Raw genomic sequence first — 16,602 nt, 5'->3', positions numbered from 1 at the left:
AGTCACTGGCCCAGAGAAAGATATACAATTGTTGGTTTGAGATTTGGAGAGACAACTGGGTGACTAAATACAACAGGGATAGTCTTCCCCACCCTAAATATCGTGCAGAAAATTAGCTTCAGCAGGTGTGGCCTAACATGCTATTTAGCCCGGAAAAGACAATTAAGAGGTGGTGATATGACAAGCATCTTAAAACATGGAGCTAATTTATTTTCTGATGCTTTAGGAAAGGACCTGAAGCAGTGGGTTGAAATTACAATATTGGTGATTTTGACAAAGTGTTAGGGAAACTCCCTTAGAAGATGGAGGCCTCTCCTTCATTGGAGGTTTTCAAAGCTTAATTGCCACCTATCCAAGATGCTGTAGCAACAGCAGCAGATTAGATGACCTTTCTGGTCCCTCCCACTCTATAAATCTAGTGAAATGCCCTTCCCACTCCATTTAAGGGTTTAGGGCATAGGCTCCATGTCACCTTAAAAGAGAGAGTGGAAACTCAGAGTTCATGAACTAATTAAGATGAACACAGATTTTAAAATTAAAGAAAATGGGACACAACAGCTGTACTCTGCTGAACTCAAGTTGACCAATAGAAGCTGGCTCCCTTCATAGACATCCACCTGTTAAACCTGGCTTCTCAGTGATGAGAGGGGTTCCTCACCCCCCTCCACCTTCCATTCCTGTGCCTATTGTGGATTATGAATAATTAAGCAAATGAGTAAGTAAAACTAGCACCCAATAGGTAGATATAAAATGATCGAAATCTTTCCCTGGCATGGGGCAGCGTGTGTGTGGGGGGGCACCCTTAATCTATTGCATTTCTGACTATTATGTAGGTATTTACTAGGAGTTGTGCAAGAAAACTAGTTGGCAGCTTCTGCTGCTGGAGAAGGCTTTCCAGCCCAACCCCATGGCAGCCGAATGTTTTCTGATAGACATGTAAAGGCAGTATGCCAACTTTCAGTGCACCCCTTCCTTCTTCTGAGTTTTTAGGTGATCTCTTTTGGAGAGCTTAGAATGACCCACCTTTGTATTATACTGGAGACTTAGTATCCAGGAGCACAAAATATGTGAGCTATCAATTGCATAGGAAACAGTAATGTTACGTCTGGTAGTATTGTAGGTATTGACTTATTCCATATGGGTTGTGTTCCCTTCCCTTCCTAGTTCACCTTGTTGTCCTGGGACCATTGCAGCATGTCTCCTTTCACTACTTCCATGGAAAGAATTTGCCATTTGGTCCTTTTCCATGGAGCCTGAGGCAATATGGGACTCTTGCCAACATCACCTTCAGCAATGTGGCTTCTTTCTGTGTTGTAGGAAATGCCTAATGTCCGAGACTGACTCCTCATTATTATGCCACAGTTGCTCCTTCCTGAAAGAAGAGTCTCACTGTCCTGGAAAGGAGCTCCTCTGCCCACAGCTTAGTCTTAGAGTGACTTCCAAGAATTACTGTGAGCCGTAAAGGGTGGAGTCAGGCTGCATGGCAGCTGCTCCCACTCTGTTCACTGTCATTCTGGATGGGGTCCTTTGGCCCCTCTCAGTTTAGCAGCTCTCATGTTCCGAGGATAATGCCCAAAGGGTCTTTCTATGTGAAACACTGCTAATGTGTCATTGGGGCCTGTCATGGCAGCTCTATAAAAACCATCCCTGTGATGGGATCCCCCAAATGACTCTGAGCAGTAAGCCATCCAAACAAAAGGTGCTGAATCAATGGGACTGACTTCTGGTTGAGCAAATGTGGTCTTATGACTGAGCCAGTCCCTGAAGTGTGCTTTTTCCCACACCTACTTTTCTGTCTCCCCAGTTCCAGTTCCTCCAAAATCTGTAACTTCCCTGATGATGAACAAAGACGGCTTCCTTGGTGGCATGTCTGTGAACACAGGCGAAGTATTTTGTTCAGTACCTGGGCGGCTCTCCTTGCTCAGCTCAACTTCCAAGTACAAAGTAACTGTTGGAGAAGTTCAAAGGCGCCTCTCACCCCCAGAATGTTTGAATGCCTCGCTTCTTGGAGGAGTACTTAGAAGGTAAGGCCTTGGAATAGGTATATGTGTGCTTATGTGTGAGATTTATTACGTGGTGTTACAGGGATCAGCTCTGTGCGTATCTGTTGATGTTGATGCATGTAGAAGACCTCATAGGACATATACTTAACAGTCTGGCTACCACTATGCATGCATGGGCCTCTGAGGACTTCTTGGAAAAAACCAGTTGGCTGCAAGGCTTTTGACTGGGACTGGTCATGTGCAACACATCTCACCAGTTCTTAAAGGACTACATTGACACTGCTTTTCAGAGCACAATTCAAAGTTCAGGAGCATATCTGTCAGGGGCAATGTACTGCTTGGGACTCAGGTTCTTCAAATGCTCCCAAATGAATCTACCCAAATGTTAAGATCATCTTCTGGGCCTGGGTGGCTGTGCCTTTGGAGATGAGGTACGTAGCAACTGAGAAAAACTCTTTTCAGCTGTGGCACCCCATCTTTGGTGTTCCCCCAGTGAGGCTTGCCTATGAGCGAGTCTCTCATGTCCTTTTGGGACCTTGTCCTGCTCAGGTGCCCTTTGATTTTTGTTTCCTGTGATATGTTAATTTGTTGTTGTTGTTGTTGTTATCAATAACCATGAAGCATAGAATCATTGGGTTGGAAAGGGTACCAAGAGTCATCTAGTCAATTCCCCTGCAATGCTGAAAACTCAAATGTCCTATTTTTGCTTTGATCTATTTTTTAAACATTGTTTTAAGTAAGTTTTACTTGAAGGGTAGGGATGATATGATAATGTATGCATATTCAGCACTTTAGCTGTTGTACTGTAATAGCCTGGAGTTAAGTTCTAGTTACAGGTAGGTAGCCGTGGTGGTCTGCCATAGTCAAAACAAAATTTTAAAAATCCTTCCAGTAGCCCCTTAGAGACAAACTAAGTTTGTTATTGCTATGATCTTTCGTGTGCACACACACTTCTTCACTGAAGTGAAGAAGTCACCAGACCCTTATATATAGTGAGAGGGTGTGTGTGTGTGTGTGGGGGGTCTGTTGACTTCTGTTTCAGTGTATCTGAAGAAGTGTGCATGCACACGAAAGATCATACCAATAGCAAACTTAGTTGGTCTCTAAGGTGCTACTGGAAGGAATTTTTTTATGGAGTTAAGTTGTGAGCCAGGCATTCTAGGGGTCAAAATACATTAGGTGGTTTTAGGCCAGGAGTGGTTAGCCTGGGCTCTTCCAGATGTTGCTGAGCTATGAGCATAGCTGTCAACGTTTTCCTTTTTTAAAGGGAAATTCCCTTATTCCGAATAGGATTCCTCGCAAGGAAAGGGAAAAGTTGACAGCTATGGCTCTGAGTTCTATCATCCTTGAACATTGGCTATGTTGGCAAGGGCTGATGGGAGTTGGAGTACAACAACATGCTGAGTGCTGTCGGTTAGCCATCTCTTTTAGGCAAAGCACTCACTTTCAACCTTAACTTCCCCCTCCATGAATTCATAATGCTGGCTTATTTTAAAAGGTTGTTGTAAGAATTGCTAAGGCACATGGCTGACCCAAGACATTTTGTCACACAACCACAAAATGCTGCTTCCCCCCTCCTGCCAGGGAAGAAGGAATGAGTGATGATCTACCAGCGGTGAAGGGTGCTCCCACTGCTCCTGGGGTGGACACATGTCCCCTTGTGGGGGGGGATGCAGGGGGGGCACAGAGGGTGAAGGAGCCCACTGTGTCTGGCCATCCCTCACTCCCAAAGCAACACCAGCCATTGGAATGACACTGCTTGGGGCTGGTATCACTTCAGTGGTGAGGGCTGGCCTGCCACAGTTGGCTCCGTTCACTCTCCACACCACTCCACGGAAACACACCAAAGCTGCTTGAAGAGTGTTTCCATGGTGGGGTGTGTTGCTCCAGTGGCAAGGGCTGGCCTGGTGCAGGGGCTGCATTTGCTGTTCACACCCCACCATGGAAACACTCCTTACTTTCAGCTAATGTGGTACATCTCTTCAGTAAGGGCTTCATTTGAGCCTGAACTCTGGTTCTTTGAGAATTCCATTGAATAAGTGTATAGTGGTGACCTGGTAGATATTGCGTAACTCTAGCAGCCATGGAATCGGAGGATGGGTCCTCTGATGGTACCTGCTTAGAGAACAGGAAGCAGAGAATAAGAATAAATAGATAGTCCTCATAGTGGACTATGAGGTGTATACATAGGTGTATAAGACCTCACAGGTATCTGCATAGGGTCTGGATTATTTTTTTTAATGGTTCATAAATGATTTGGAGTTAGAAGTGAGCAGTGAGGTGGCCATGTTTGCTGATGGCAATGAGATTGCAAGGAAAGAGCAACCCAAATGATCACTGGGTCACAGCAACTCACCTGGGAGGAAATGATACCGTGTTTGGGGATTTTTAGTTTAGAAAAGGGTGAGTAACGAGCAATATGAGAGAGGTGTTCACAAATATTTATGATGTGGAGATAGTGGATAGAGATGTGTTTTCGCCTTTCCCATGGTACTCAAACAAAATGAAGCAAGGTTCAGGCAGACAAAAGGAAGTCATTCTTCACACAGGGCATACTGAAGCGACGGAATTCACTGCCACAATATGTGGTGATGATTTTAAAAGGGGATGAGACCAATTCATGGAGGGCAGGCCTATCAGTGGCTACAATACATGATGCCTCTAAAGAACAGTTATGGGGAAACAACCAGAGGGAGAGGGCTATTGGCCTTGTCTGCTGCTTATGTACTTTTGATTGGCATCTGGTTCACCACTTTGTGAAATGGGGTGCCTAAGTATATAGGCCAGGAGTCAGCAAAGTGGTGGGCCGTAGTGTGTGTGTGCATGCGCACACACGCATGTGCAAAGACTATTTCCGGGGCTCCTTCTGGCGCAGAGGAGGCATGTGCAGCTTCCCATTGGCTGCAGGAGTTTCCTGTAGCCAATGAGAAGCCGGCCAGCGTTGTGGATGGTGGTCGCTGCTCTGCTCCGCGCCGGTTTAGCGCGGCGCACTGGAGCCAACCAAGCAGGCGGCAGGGGTCCCTTAGGGGGCGGCGGGGGTCCATGGGCCAGTAAAACGACCCCCATGGGCTGCTTGTGGCCCATGGGCCTTAGGTTGCCGACCCCTGATATAGGCCTTTGGCCAGACTCCACAGTGCTGCTTTTGCAACTGAAGCCTAACATGGTGCCATCTGGATGTTGCTAGACTACAACACCCACCATCCCTGACACATCATGCTGGCTGGGACTGATGGAAGTTATAGTCCAACATCTGGAGGGCACCACACCAGCTAATATTAAAACCTAATTTGACTTCAGGAAAAGGAATAAGCACCCATGAGCATGCAGACAACCTTCTAGCTTTTCTGATAGGTCTTCTCAAGCTGGCCTAGGATCCTAACATCTCTTTCTTTACATGTAAAGAAAGGGTGTGGAGCTCTGTTCTACAGGATGGCTGGTATGTCTTTCAGAAGAGAGGGTGGGAAACAGTGCAGAAATCACATCTCTAATGTAAGATATTCACAGTTGTAGAGTAAGCCCTTTCCTTCTTATCCCCCCCCCCCCCGACTTTTTTCCCTGTAGTATGAGACAATGTGTCATTTCTAGGTGGGTTAATAGCCATGGATATTAAAGGTAAAACTGGGGCCTCCTCAGCCTGTGTGAAGCTTGGGCATGTGGTCTTCAGCATGCATCCATCTATGCTCATATGCACACATGCATCCTGGCCAATGGTTGCCATTTGGTTGATGAAGAAGTGAAGTCCAGAAGTAGAGGTGGGGTCTTCCTCTGTCATTGCAAGTCGAATCTGTTGCTATTGTCAAATGAATGGAAAGCAGCAATCTTTTAATTGCTAGATCAACTAGTGAAAGCTTCCATTCCTTCAGTGGGACCCACTTTTAATTGGAGAGGACTCATTTTTAAAAAAGCAAGGCTGCTAGTTCTGTGGGCTTTTTTGATTTGTGGTATGTTGCGGAAATGGATAAGAGGTCTTTTTCTAAAAGGAATGGTAGATATTGTTAAAATGTGCCTGCAATACTGAGATTTCAATAATAGGCAAATATATTTAAATTGGTCAAAAGGTTGTCAGCTGCAATTAAAAGGCACACACTCAGAATCAATACTAAACTCTTCACGTTGCTGAGGGCAGTTGTACAAGCCGTCACTCGCCTCTCCACAGCCACCTGTATCCTGGAAGTCTTGATCTCCTACTTCTCTGACCTTTCCACCTTTCCAGTTTTATGGTCACGGAGGTGTTTCTCAAGGCTAGACATTTGCTTTCCTTCAAAACTAATAATCTATCCCACGAGCGTAGCCAGGATTTTTGTTAAGGGGGGAGGCAAGCCTTTTGCTGGGGTGGAGCAGAACCGCAGTTAGCTATGTATTTTTTTATTGATTTTTATTGATTGGGGGGCAGCTGCCCACCAGCCCCCTGCCTCCCTTGGCTATGCACATGGTCTACCCATTTACTAGGAGCAAGCCACAATGAAACCAGTGCTCAAATAAAAACTCATGGAATCGGGCTGCTGCTGCTGCCTTGGTTGGGCGCTACCAGACCCCATCTCCTTTTGCTTTCCTGGTGCAGAGTCCAACCAGTACCAGTGAGTCATGTGTTTCGGGGGGGGGTTGGACTAGATGACCCTTTGGGACACCTTCCTACTCTACAAATCTGTGATCCCTCAGCATAACTCTTCCTCGGGAATCATTATGTCTCCCTCCCCTCTCCTTTCTCCCCCTCCTCAATGCCCATCTCTCGATCTGTCTGTCTCATTGCTTCTCTCCCTCCCCCCACTCTCCCCTCCTTCTCTCTCTCTCTCTCCTTCCTCGTTACCTGTCTGTCTCTCATTACTTCTCTCTCTCTCCCTCCCCCCTCCCCGTTTCTCAATTTTGTCTGCTAGAACTTCCTCAGTCAGCTGCAATTCAGACACAGTCACGCGCGCTAAAGCCCCTTCCAGCTCCGGGGATCTGCCTCATAGTCGCTCCCCCCCCCCAAAAAAAAAGTTTCTTTCCTGGGAACATTCCTTCAGCTTCGAATCAGCACCTTCTTTTCCCCCCATTTTGCCATTGCAGAGCCAAATCGAAAAACGGGGGCAGATCGTTGCGAGAGAGGCTAGAAAAAATCGGCTTGAATTTGCCAGCCGGCCGGCGCAAAGCGGCAAATGTCACCTTACTCACCTCCCTGGTGGAAGGTAAGCAGACGCGGCCGGCGCGGATCTCCCCCGCGGCGCCCCCGGGCGGCTCTCGAGGGCGGGGGAGCGGGGACATTGCGCACGAGGCTCGTGCATTGAGTGGAAATCGTTGCCGGGGTAGCACCGAAGCTCCGGCGCGCAGGAAGCAGGAGTGTTGAATAAAGAACAAAGACCTCAAGCGTCATGAAGCTCGGCCCATATCTCCACTCTGGGGCGCGTGTAGATCTCGCCATCCGAAATGGCTTGACTTCAGCCTGTGCTTCGGAGTGAGTCCCACTGAGGACAGCGAGACGTGCTTTGGAATCAGCACGCCTCTGATCGGACCAGCCTAGGGGTCACAACCGAATTCACCCTAAGATGCAACTGCACAGACTCAAGAACAGTAAATTAATATACCAAGAGGTGCTGTGTGAGCGTTGGGGTTAAGCAGCAACTCTTCCTTGGGATGGAGGAGATTGGAGAATATAAAAACAGAAATTTTAAACATGGGTGGATTTTTTTGGGAGGGGAGGGTGGGGGAAGGTTGGCTGCTTGCATTGTCTTATTATGAAGGTAATACCAATGGAACTCCATTGATGCTAGTGGGAGGTTTCTATTGCAATTGCGCTCTGTGTGTGTGTGTGTTTGTAGGGGTATTTTTTCAGGGTTGCAGAGGAGGAAGGGGAGTTGCTGCTAGATTCCAGACTAAGCTCCCAATCCTATGCATATTTACTTGCAAGTAATCCCTTCAGTGTTCAGTGGCTGGGCCCCAGTCAATGTGGATAGAACTGTGGAAAATTTAGTTCTGGGTTATAGAGAGGCATGCTGGCTCAGAGAAGAATTGGAGGCTTCCCCTTGACAAATACTTGCATCTGACACTAATAAGGACTCACAGGATTCTTTCAAAAGCAGAATTAAAAAAACACCACTGGGTATCATTAGTATACTATATGTAATTATTGACTTCAGGGTTCCAAAATCTGGTTATTTGAATGTGATTAAGCTGTAAACCTGAATGAAGCCATTAGAAAAGTCAGCATACCTACTTCAGGAATAAATGTATTGGTACCAGAGGCCTTTGCTAGTTACTTGACAAAATTCTGCTTCTGTTTGGATCTGCAAGATATCACTCAATTTCCTGGTTCCTAAGTTATTGTTAAAAGAATAATGATGATGAAGGTCCATTTCAGGAGAGACATTTAATGAGAAGTGAAGATATTTTAAAGTTTATAAAGTACGGTAAATAGGAAATGATCGCAGAAAATGGAGAGGAGAGGGATGAGCTGCTTGCTGAGGAAAGCAGCCCAAAGGTCCCTTAAGACTGAGATGGACAGCAAACTTGCACATAATAAACTGCTGATACTGTATGATTACAGTCCATCATGCATTACTCAGGTGTCATTTCTGTGTTGGACCACGATGTAAGAGTATAACTCCACCCAAACCCTATTCAAGTGCTTCAGGAATTCTCCAAGTTAACCGGGAACTAGAACTGTGCATGCAACTATTAGAGTGAGATGCATTTGTGTTTGTGAATATTGGAGTGAGATGCATTACAAAATATACAAAATTGTTGCTGAGCAAGCCAAACAGTTTCCCTTAAAGAACTATCTCTTGGCCTATCCTACTGAATTAGCAGCTGCTTCAGCAATATCCCACTCTCTTCCACTGCTCTTCCATTTTATTGCCTGTGGCAAAAATGTTTCATTCATCATTGTTCAGGATTCACAAGGGGCAGGGAGTCTGGTCTTTATCTTGTAAGTTTCATAAGGAGAATTAAACATCCATGGTGAATGGAGATTGGATGAAGGTCATCTTTCTCTCCCACTTCCTTTCCTTTTCAAAATAATATGTCATTAGGATTATTAGACATATTTGTTTTTATAGGTAACAGTCTCTGGGGTTGCCTTGATCCTCCTCCTCCTCCTCCACTAGGTTTAAACTACAGTGTGGTATCAGTAATCAGAAAAGGGGCAGGTATTTAAATTTTACAATAACTTATTTTGTAATATTATAATTACCCCCAGTACCATAGCTATAATCCACACTGACTGTGGTTGGACTTAAGGATTGTTTGTAAAACAGAACATTCCCAATTAAATGATGGTATTTTGATTAGGACAGCATTGTGCAGATGTTGTAAAGCTTGCATCCACAAGCAGCAACAAATCCACTATAAATTCCCATGTCAACAAGCCCTTACTGTTCCTGAACACATGTACACAGAATTTTATCTTACATGCTACGTTTTGAGGGAGATGTAGTGAGTGAAGGTATCTATTTTTTATTTTTCGGTGGCAAAGGGATAAATTTCAGTGGGATGCAAGCACTAACACATGATGTTTTATACTGGAACACAGTCAAAAATATCAAAATACAAAATGAGAACACAAAATACATAACAAGCAACAACAACAAAATGTATACATGTGTTGATTGTCTGCTGTTGTATTTTTTGGTGGCCTGTTTAGGGGTTCAGTTCTGTTTAGGAACCCAGCCTGAGACTTGCACTCTACTTCCTTAGGGTAGGGCTCAGTCATGTTAACGGGGTGCTTTTGGACTTCTGTTGTGTTGAACAGAAGGTTTGGAGAACTTTGTACTATCCATTCCTGCATATCAACAGAATGCCCAAATTTACTTGCAACAAGGGAGGAAAAATGCATGCTACAAATGCCCGAGGCACAGTCTTGTCCATTTTTCATGTAGTTCAGGACTGAGCATTTGTGCTTGGAGGCTAGACAAGACTTAGCTCAACTTGGAGTCCTAATATAATGCTAGCATCCAATGATCTAAAGCTCCTGAGTCCTTATTCTTCCTAACTGCAACTCAGTCTGTAACTTCTTACAATAGCAATACATTGCTTTGTATTTATGACAGGCTGGATGTCCTGAATGTTCTCCAAGTTGTGAATGTTAAGTGAGGCTTTGCTCAGTCAGTATCCAGGCCTTCTACCACAGGGGAAGAAGGAACTCCTTTCTTTGCTTGAATTTCTCTGCCAGCTTTACTTATTAGAGAACCTACAATGCTATGAGAGTCTAGAACACTGTTTTTCGCTTCCTGGACTCTGGCCTATTGAAAGAAGGTCTTACAACAAGTGTGTAAGCCTGTTTGTTTTTAATTGTTTGCCAATTAATTTTATGGGAAGGTAGAGAAAGTAGTCTGAAGAAAGTGTACATGAAGAGCTCAAAAATAGCTCTTGGGAAAGAGAATAATAAAACCCAACTGTATTTTCCCCCAGCATTGTACTCCAAAGGTACAATTCAGTCAAAAGTAAGCGCTATAAAATTGGACTGCTCTCAATAGAAGAAATAAGTGTGCATGTCAGTCTCTCCCATTGAAATAAATGGGGCTTCAAAGTGCTTAGCTGAACAGCTCTTTCCACAATATTGCCAGCACAACCTTGGGGAGTAAAACTACTTCTTATCTCAGTCTTAGTGTAAGGCTGACCCCACGACTAAGTGATATCATTATTATGGCACTTAACAGTCACAGCTTCCTTCAAAGAATTCTGGGAACTGTAGATTTATTAGGAATCTTTAGATTCCCATCATAGAACACCTTTCAGGGGATGGAATTGTCGGGTTGGCCAGGGGCATGGACAACCCCCAGGCAAATGACAGGAATGTTTCCAGCCTGTCTCTCCCCCCCCCCCATCAGCGTGCAGCTGTAGGGAGTTCCAACAGCCTTCCCCGACAATTTATAGTGACTCAGGTCTTGGAGACATTGAGCACACATCCAGAGTCCAGCAGAGATAAAACCCAGTCAGAGCTAGGCTGAGGTTGTGAGCATGAAGCTGCTTTATTAATCATAAGGCAGAACAAAATTAAACATGTCTCCTCTCTCTGGTCTTCCTTGGAGAGAAGTCAGAAGTGGAAGCAAAAACAAACGGAAACAGAGTACATGTAAAACATCCGCAGCCGTGATTCCAACAGTCGGTGCTGGAACGCATAACACAGACATGTGATGAACCAATCCTAAACAATATCTGCACATTGAGAGGAATAGAAACCCAACAGGAATAACTAATTCAGGTTTGCTGTGTAGACATGCACAATGTGCATTTCCTTGTTTGTGTGATTCAACTTGCTTGCTAACAGCTTCAGCCAGCATCTAGTTGAGCTGATGTGGTTATATTGGTTACCCTTTCATAGCCCAGGTCGCAGACATTTAATGCTCTAGAACTCTACTACGTTCAGTATGACCAATGGCTTAATGCAAAGCTAAGGATGAAGGTGCAGGACTTCTGCAAATGACTGAAGAAGAAGATTGTGATAACTGAAAAATTAGTTTTTGGTCTGACAGATCTAAGGATCTGACTATATGCCAGTCTCACTCAGTTAGTATTCACTTGGCTAAGAAGGATTGTGTCAATGTGGTCGACCTGTGATGATCAAAGCTGCTCATCTTTCCCCAGGAGAAGCTGTACATTTAGCTCGGGATTTTGGATACATCTGTGAAACTGAGTTCCCAGCCAAAGCTGTTTCTGAGTACCTGAACAGACAGCACACAGACCCTACTGATCTCCACTCCAGGAAGAATATGCTGCTTGCCACAAAGTGAGTAGGAATGACCCTATAATATACTTTGCTTTCAACATTCTGGCCCTGAAACTGATAGTTTCATGTTGATACTTTAGCAGGTTGTTTTCGTGGGATCAGTAGATCTTAAATTACAAAACAGATCACACTGTCACAACTTTTGCTCCCTGTGGATTTTATCCCCTTGGTATAATTTTCAGATTAACAGATACGTTGTGGTAGTGTTCACATATCAAGCTCAGTTCAGATTTGTCTACTGCTGGGTTATTTATTACATTTGATATATTGCTTTCACTCCAAAGAGCTCCAAGTGGCTTATATATGGTATCCAGGAGGTCTCTCATTCAGGAAGCACCCAAGGCGGAACAATATTTTATGTTACAGCAAAGTAGTAGCGAAGTATCAGCATGAAGGCATCCCCTCCAAAACATGAAAGGTGGTGTGGCCAGGACTCTGGGAACATGGTCTCGCTTTCATTATTAGAATCCTACTGGGGTTGAAGGCCTGAATAGGAAGGCCTGAGTAGGAAGGCTCTTGTGACTTAATGAGCATGCGTATTGTGTACAGTACCATGTGGACTCATGAAGACATCTGAAGGCAGCCCTGTATTGGGAAGCTTTTAAAGTCTGCTGATTTTTTTGTGTTCGTTTATATTCTGTTGGAAGTCACTCAGAGTGGCTGGGGCAACCCGGTCAGATGAGTGGGATACAACCAACAAACACAAACAAACAATTTTCTGTAATACAATCCAAATGTATTGTAGCGTTTTGTTTGCTTAGACATTCTTTTCCGTTCTAAAGTGGTTGGCTGAGGTGCTCTAGTGCTGGCCGGGGGTGGAGGTGGAAGGAAGGCACAAAGCCAGTCAGAAGGGTCTCTATAGTAGCAATTGACTGACTTTCTCTGGTTCTAGATAGAAGCAGGGTTTTCACAAACCAGAGGAATTAAGGGAGAGTCAGAATGAACAAAAAGGTAAAACCGGAAAGGCAAAAAGCTGCAGAAGAGAGGTTCCTAAGACCCGGAGCACCCTATTAATGTGAAATAACCAGCAACATCTTTGCCTTCAGGTTTATAGGTTTATAGTATTTTTGCATTACGGAAGCTATCAACATTCAAAACAGTTGGCCACAGGCTCATTGCAGTGCATCAGACAACTTTTTCTGTGTGTGTTTTGTTTAAGAAGGTTGTGTGGATTGATTAAAGTAGCGTGGATAAAATTGTACATAGTGAGTTGCTGTATGCAGATGTCTCTCTCTTGAAGGCAGCTTCTGTGATTTGAAAAGATGTTTTCATGTGGAAGCCATATTTTGGTTTTGGTTAGTGTTGTCTCCAGCTTTTAGAACTGACATTAAATCCAGGGTGCTTTTCTTTGACCCAATTCTGATCTTTAGCGTATTTACTTAGAAACAAGCCCCTTTGATTTCAGGGGAGATGATATATGGTATACCCAAAACTTGAAAGGTCCAGATGTGAAGCCCTTTCAACTGGATAGCTCAGTTGGTTAGATGGTGGTTCTGATAACACCAAGGTTGCAGGTTTGATCCCCGTCTGGGACAGCTGCATATTCCTGCATTGCAGGGGGTTGGACTAGATGATCCTCAGGGTCCCTCCCAACTCAACAATTCTATGATTCTACCCCAAAGTGCTGTATAAATGTTTAACTTCTGAGGACTTGACTTTGTGAATCAACACAGTTGGTCTTCCATATTTAACAATTAGTTTCAGGCAACACAACATTTTGACAGATGGGATCATTTCCCATTCATCCCACCCCCAGAAATACATGGAAAACCAATTCCAGTGGGCCTTCCCCACACATGCTTATGAAATCACTTCCAAAAGTCATACTATTTACCCCCGAATTCTCAATGGGTGTTAGATACAGTATTCTCTGTACTAATTTGCAATTTCTTTAACAACCCACCTATACTTCCGTATTCCTTGGGCTCTAATAATTTGAATCTTCAATTCTGTGAGTGGGTGTATCACTACAGTGATTTTGTAGCTGTTGCTTTGCTTAATTTCCCCCTCCTGATGTGGTCCAAAATAACAAAAAATCAATTAATATTTTTGCAATAGCTTCAATGAGATTTGATTCCTGTGCTTCCAAATTTCTTCTGGGTGACTCTGGTGTTATCTGCATGTGTACATTTTCCCATTTCATCTGTGTTCAGATATAGTTAATTCAGGATGGTGTTGCACATCCTTGCTGTTTCGTCCTGCTCTGCTTGGTTGTGCAGATCTGTCCACCTGGAGATGTGTGTCACTTGCTTCTTTAGAATTGTGATGCTGTTAACTGGGTGGGCCTAGTAGTTGTGTAGCCATGGTGAAAGCGATTGTGTGAGGGCTAGACACAGTCCTTTTCCTGTGGTGAAAAAAACTAAGGACTGACTGTTTCTGTATCAATGCATTAGTCACTTCCTAGTAGCCTCTTCTCTTGCTGTTCTAGAAATATGTGTGGGCAAGACCCACACATATTGCTATCTTTCTTGTCTGATTGATATTGATATTTGCTTTCTTGTCTGATTGATATTTGGGTTAGAAGGAAACAAATAATTGGTGTGCCACAGTTCCTGCATCCAGGCATTGTCAGATCCATGTCGATGGGGGATAAAAGTTGAAGATGGTGCCAGCCATGTGGTTTGTGTATAGGGTTCCTACAGTGGTTACTTCCTACAATGGTGGGGAAGCTGTGGCCCTCCAAATGTTGGGCTCAAGTTTCCATGAGTCCCTGCTAGCATGGCCAATAGTTGGGGATCATAGGAGACATAGTCCAGCAACATCTAGAGGGTTACAAGTTCCCCAGGGACGTCCCTTCTTGTCACTGTAAGAGGCTGAGCCGATGACATTAAGGTCCAGGTGCAGTATAGTGTGGACAAGGATGTGTCCAAAGCTTGCCTTCTGGGGTTTTGGCCTTGATGAAGGAGCTGGCATTGGATTGTGCTGTCACTTCAACCTGAGCAAAATACACAATTCAGCTCACACTTATTGCATGGCTGCAAGGTTGCTTAATGGTGTGGGAGGAAATGTCAGTTTAGAAATGTCAGTTGTGATGAATCAAATGGTAAAACTGCATTACCATTCTCATGCCAACAGATGAAATGCACTCGTTGCATTAATTTTTGCAAAATTGGTTTGCCAAAATTGGCATAACATGACCCTCTTCTTTGTCAACCCATCTTTCCCTATGAAGGGTGACCTTGGGCCTAACCCCCTGTCAGCAGAAAATTCTTAAGTTGATTTCCATAGGATTCTTGGCTATCCATCCAAGATGACAAAAAATAAATTTCACCCCACGCCTTCCAATGTTTACTGTTAATCATCCATATATCTGACGCTTTTACAGCAGCAGCTTGGGGGGCAGCAGGGGGGTGGAATATTAAATCTGCTGCTATATTTAGATGTCTCTCTCTAGCTCATTGAAACTTTTACAATAGCTTTTCTATTTGTTTGATTTATGCCTCCCTTTGGCTCCTGTGCCATATTGTTTGGTGTTTTATGGCAGGCTTAGGCCTTTGGTAGTGTAGGGCTGCCTGTTTCCCCCCCCACACGTTCTTTCTTGCAGGCAGGCCTCAAACAGATCTCATTTATTTCGTGCCCTAGGATGTGGCTTTCTCCGTTGACAGCGTAATTTAAAGAAATATATGGATGGCTGAAAAATCATTTGCTCAAATTTGTCCAGATGTTTTTTAGACGTGATTGGAATTTGATTGCCCTTTTCCGCAGGGTCAAAAGATATTAATGTCCCAGAACTTTAATTGCTCACAGAGCCTTTGCTCTTTGAAGATGGAAAAATATTTGGCCTGCAAATTTGACATTTCTACTTTTTTCTCCTTTTGTTTCCTAATGGATAAGACTCACATACAAGAACTTTCTCCATCATCTGAAACATTTGATCTGCTTTCAGTTTCAGGACTGCAGAGCTGGACCATCCTATTAAAATATGGCTTTGTGCCTAACATAACTACCTGACTACTTCACACCATTTATGTCTCATTGTGAACTCTTATCTCATTTGTCATGAATTGGGGCAAATGTTTTTTGTTTAATCATACAACATTTCTTGGCTTAGCAACGGTAAGAAATTTGTGTTAGCAACAGACTTTTTTGTGAATGGCTGCTGTCAATTATCACAATCTTTATTTTCTGCATTTCCCCCGTTTTGACACGAATGTTTACAATTCCACCCCACTACTCCACTTGTGTATGTATACTTCAGGATAACCCTTAGTTAGTGCATCTGGTGAAGTGGACTGGTGCCCATAAAACCTTTTCCCATGATGAATTTATTAGTTTTAAAGTGCCACAAGATTTGCTGTTCATCTTGTTCTGTTTAGAAGGTGCAATATGTATTCATCACTCCTGCACCTTATTTCTAACCGTTTGTATGATAAATAGATTTGGGTGAAATCCATGGGCTTTAAAGGATCATGGTGTGGGAATGTTAAGGAAGGTAGGAGAGGATATATTGTTTTGATATTATTCCTCCTCACTCACACTAGTGAGTAAACAGCAGAGCACATTCCCTTTGCAACTTATTGAAAGCAAGTTGATGATTCGTTAGAATCCTTTAATTAAGCAATCCAGTTTGGTTTGTCCAGTCTGGATTGTTCCTGGTAAGTTTCTCATTTATTTCCCTCTTAAAATAATAATAACACATTACAGTCTTCTTTAAAAGTAAGAATAAAGTTTTACTCACATTCAGTTCACAGCAGTAATCCGAAGGCAGACTTTATCATGTGGTTACAGTGAAAAGAAGTCTGAGCTGCATCTCAGACTTTCTTCTTGTGGGCTCCATCCTATGTGAAGGTCGAGCCATGCACTGGCTAAGAGCCAGAAGAGCGAAAGTCCAAGAGTAAGAGTAAGAGAGTGCGAGTCCAAGAGAGAGATGGCTGCGCAGCCAGCCCTTTTATCTGGTCA

General features: G+C 43.8%; 1 protein-coding gene across 5 annotated transcripts in view; it reads left to right on the top strand.

Annotated features, from left to right (window-relative positions):
- Positions 1-16,602, top strand: part of TFAP2B (transcription factor AP-2 beta) — a 61,483-nt gene that overhangs the window by 28,025 nt on the left and 16,856 nt on the right. For all 5 annotated transcript variants that reach the window (XM_028721942.2, XM_028721937.2, XM_028721936.2 and 2 more), the window contains 3 exons: positions 1,805-2,024; positions 7,050-7,168; positions 11,562-11,703. In XM_028721942.2, coding sequence (XP_028577775.1) covers positions 1,805-2,024; positions 7,050-7,168; positions 11,562-11,703 — 481 coding nt within the window. The remainder of the gene's footprint in view (positions 1-1,804; positions 2,025-7,049; positions 7,169-11,561; positions 11,704-16,602) is intronic.

Source organism: Podarcis muralis, chromosome 3, assembly GCF_964188315.1.
Source record: "Podarcis muralis chromosome 3, rPodMur119.hap1.1, whole genome shotgun sequence".
Taxonomy (NCBI): domain Eukaryota; kingdom Metazoa; phylum Chordata; class Lepidosauria; order Squamata; family Lacertidae; genus Podarcis; species Podarcis muralis.
Note: the sequence above shows the minus strand (reverse complement) of the source record. Positions and strands in the feature narration are given on the sequence as shown.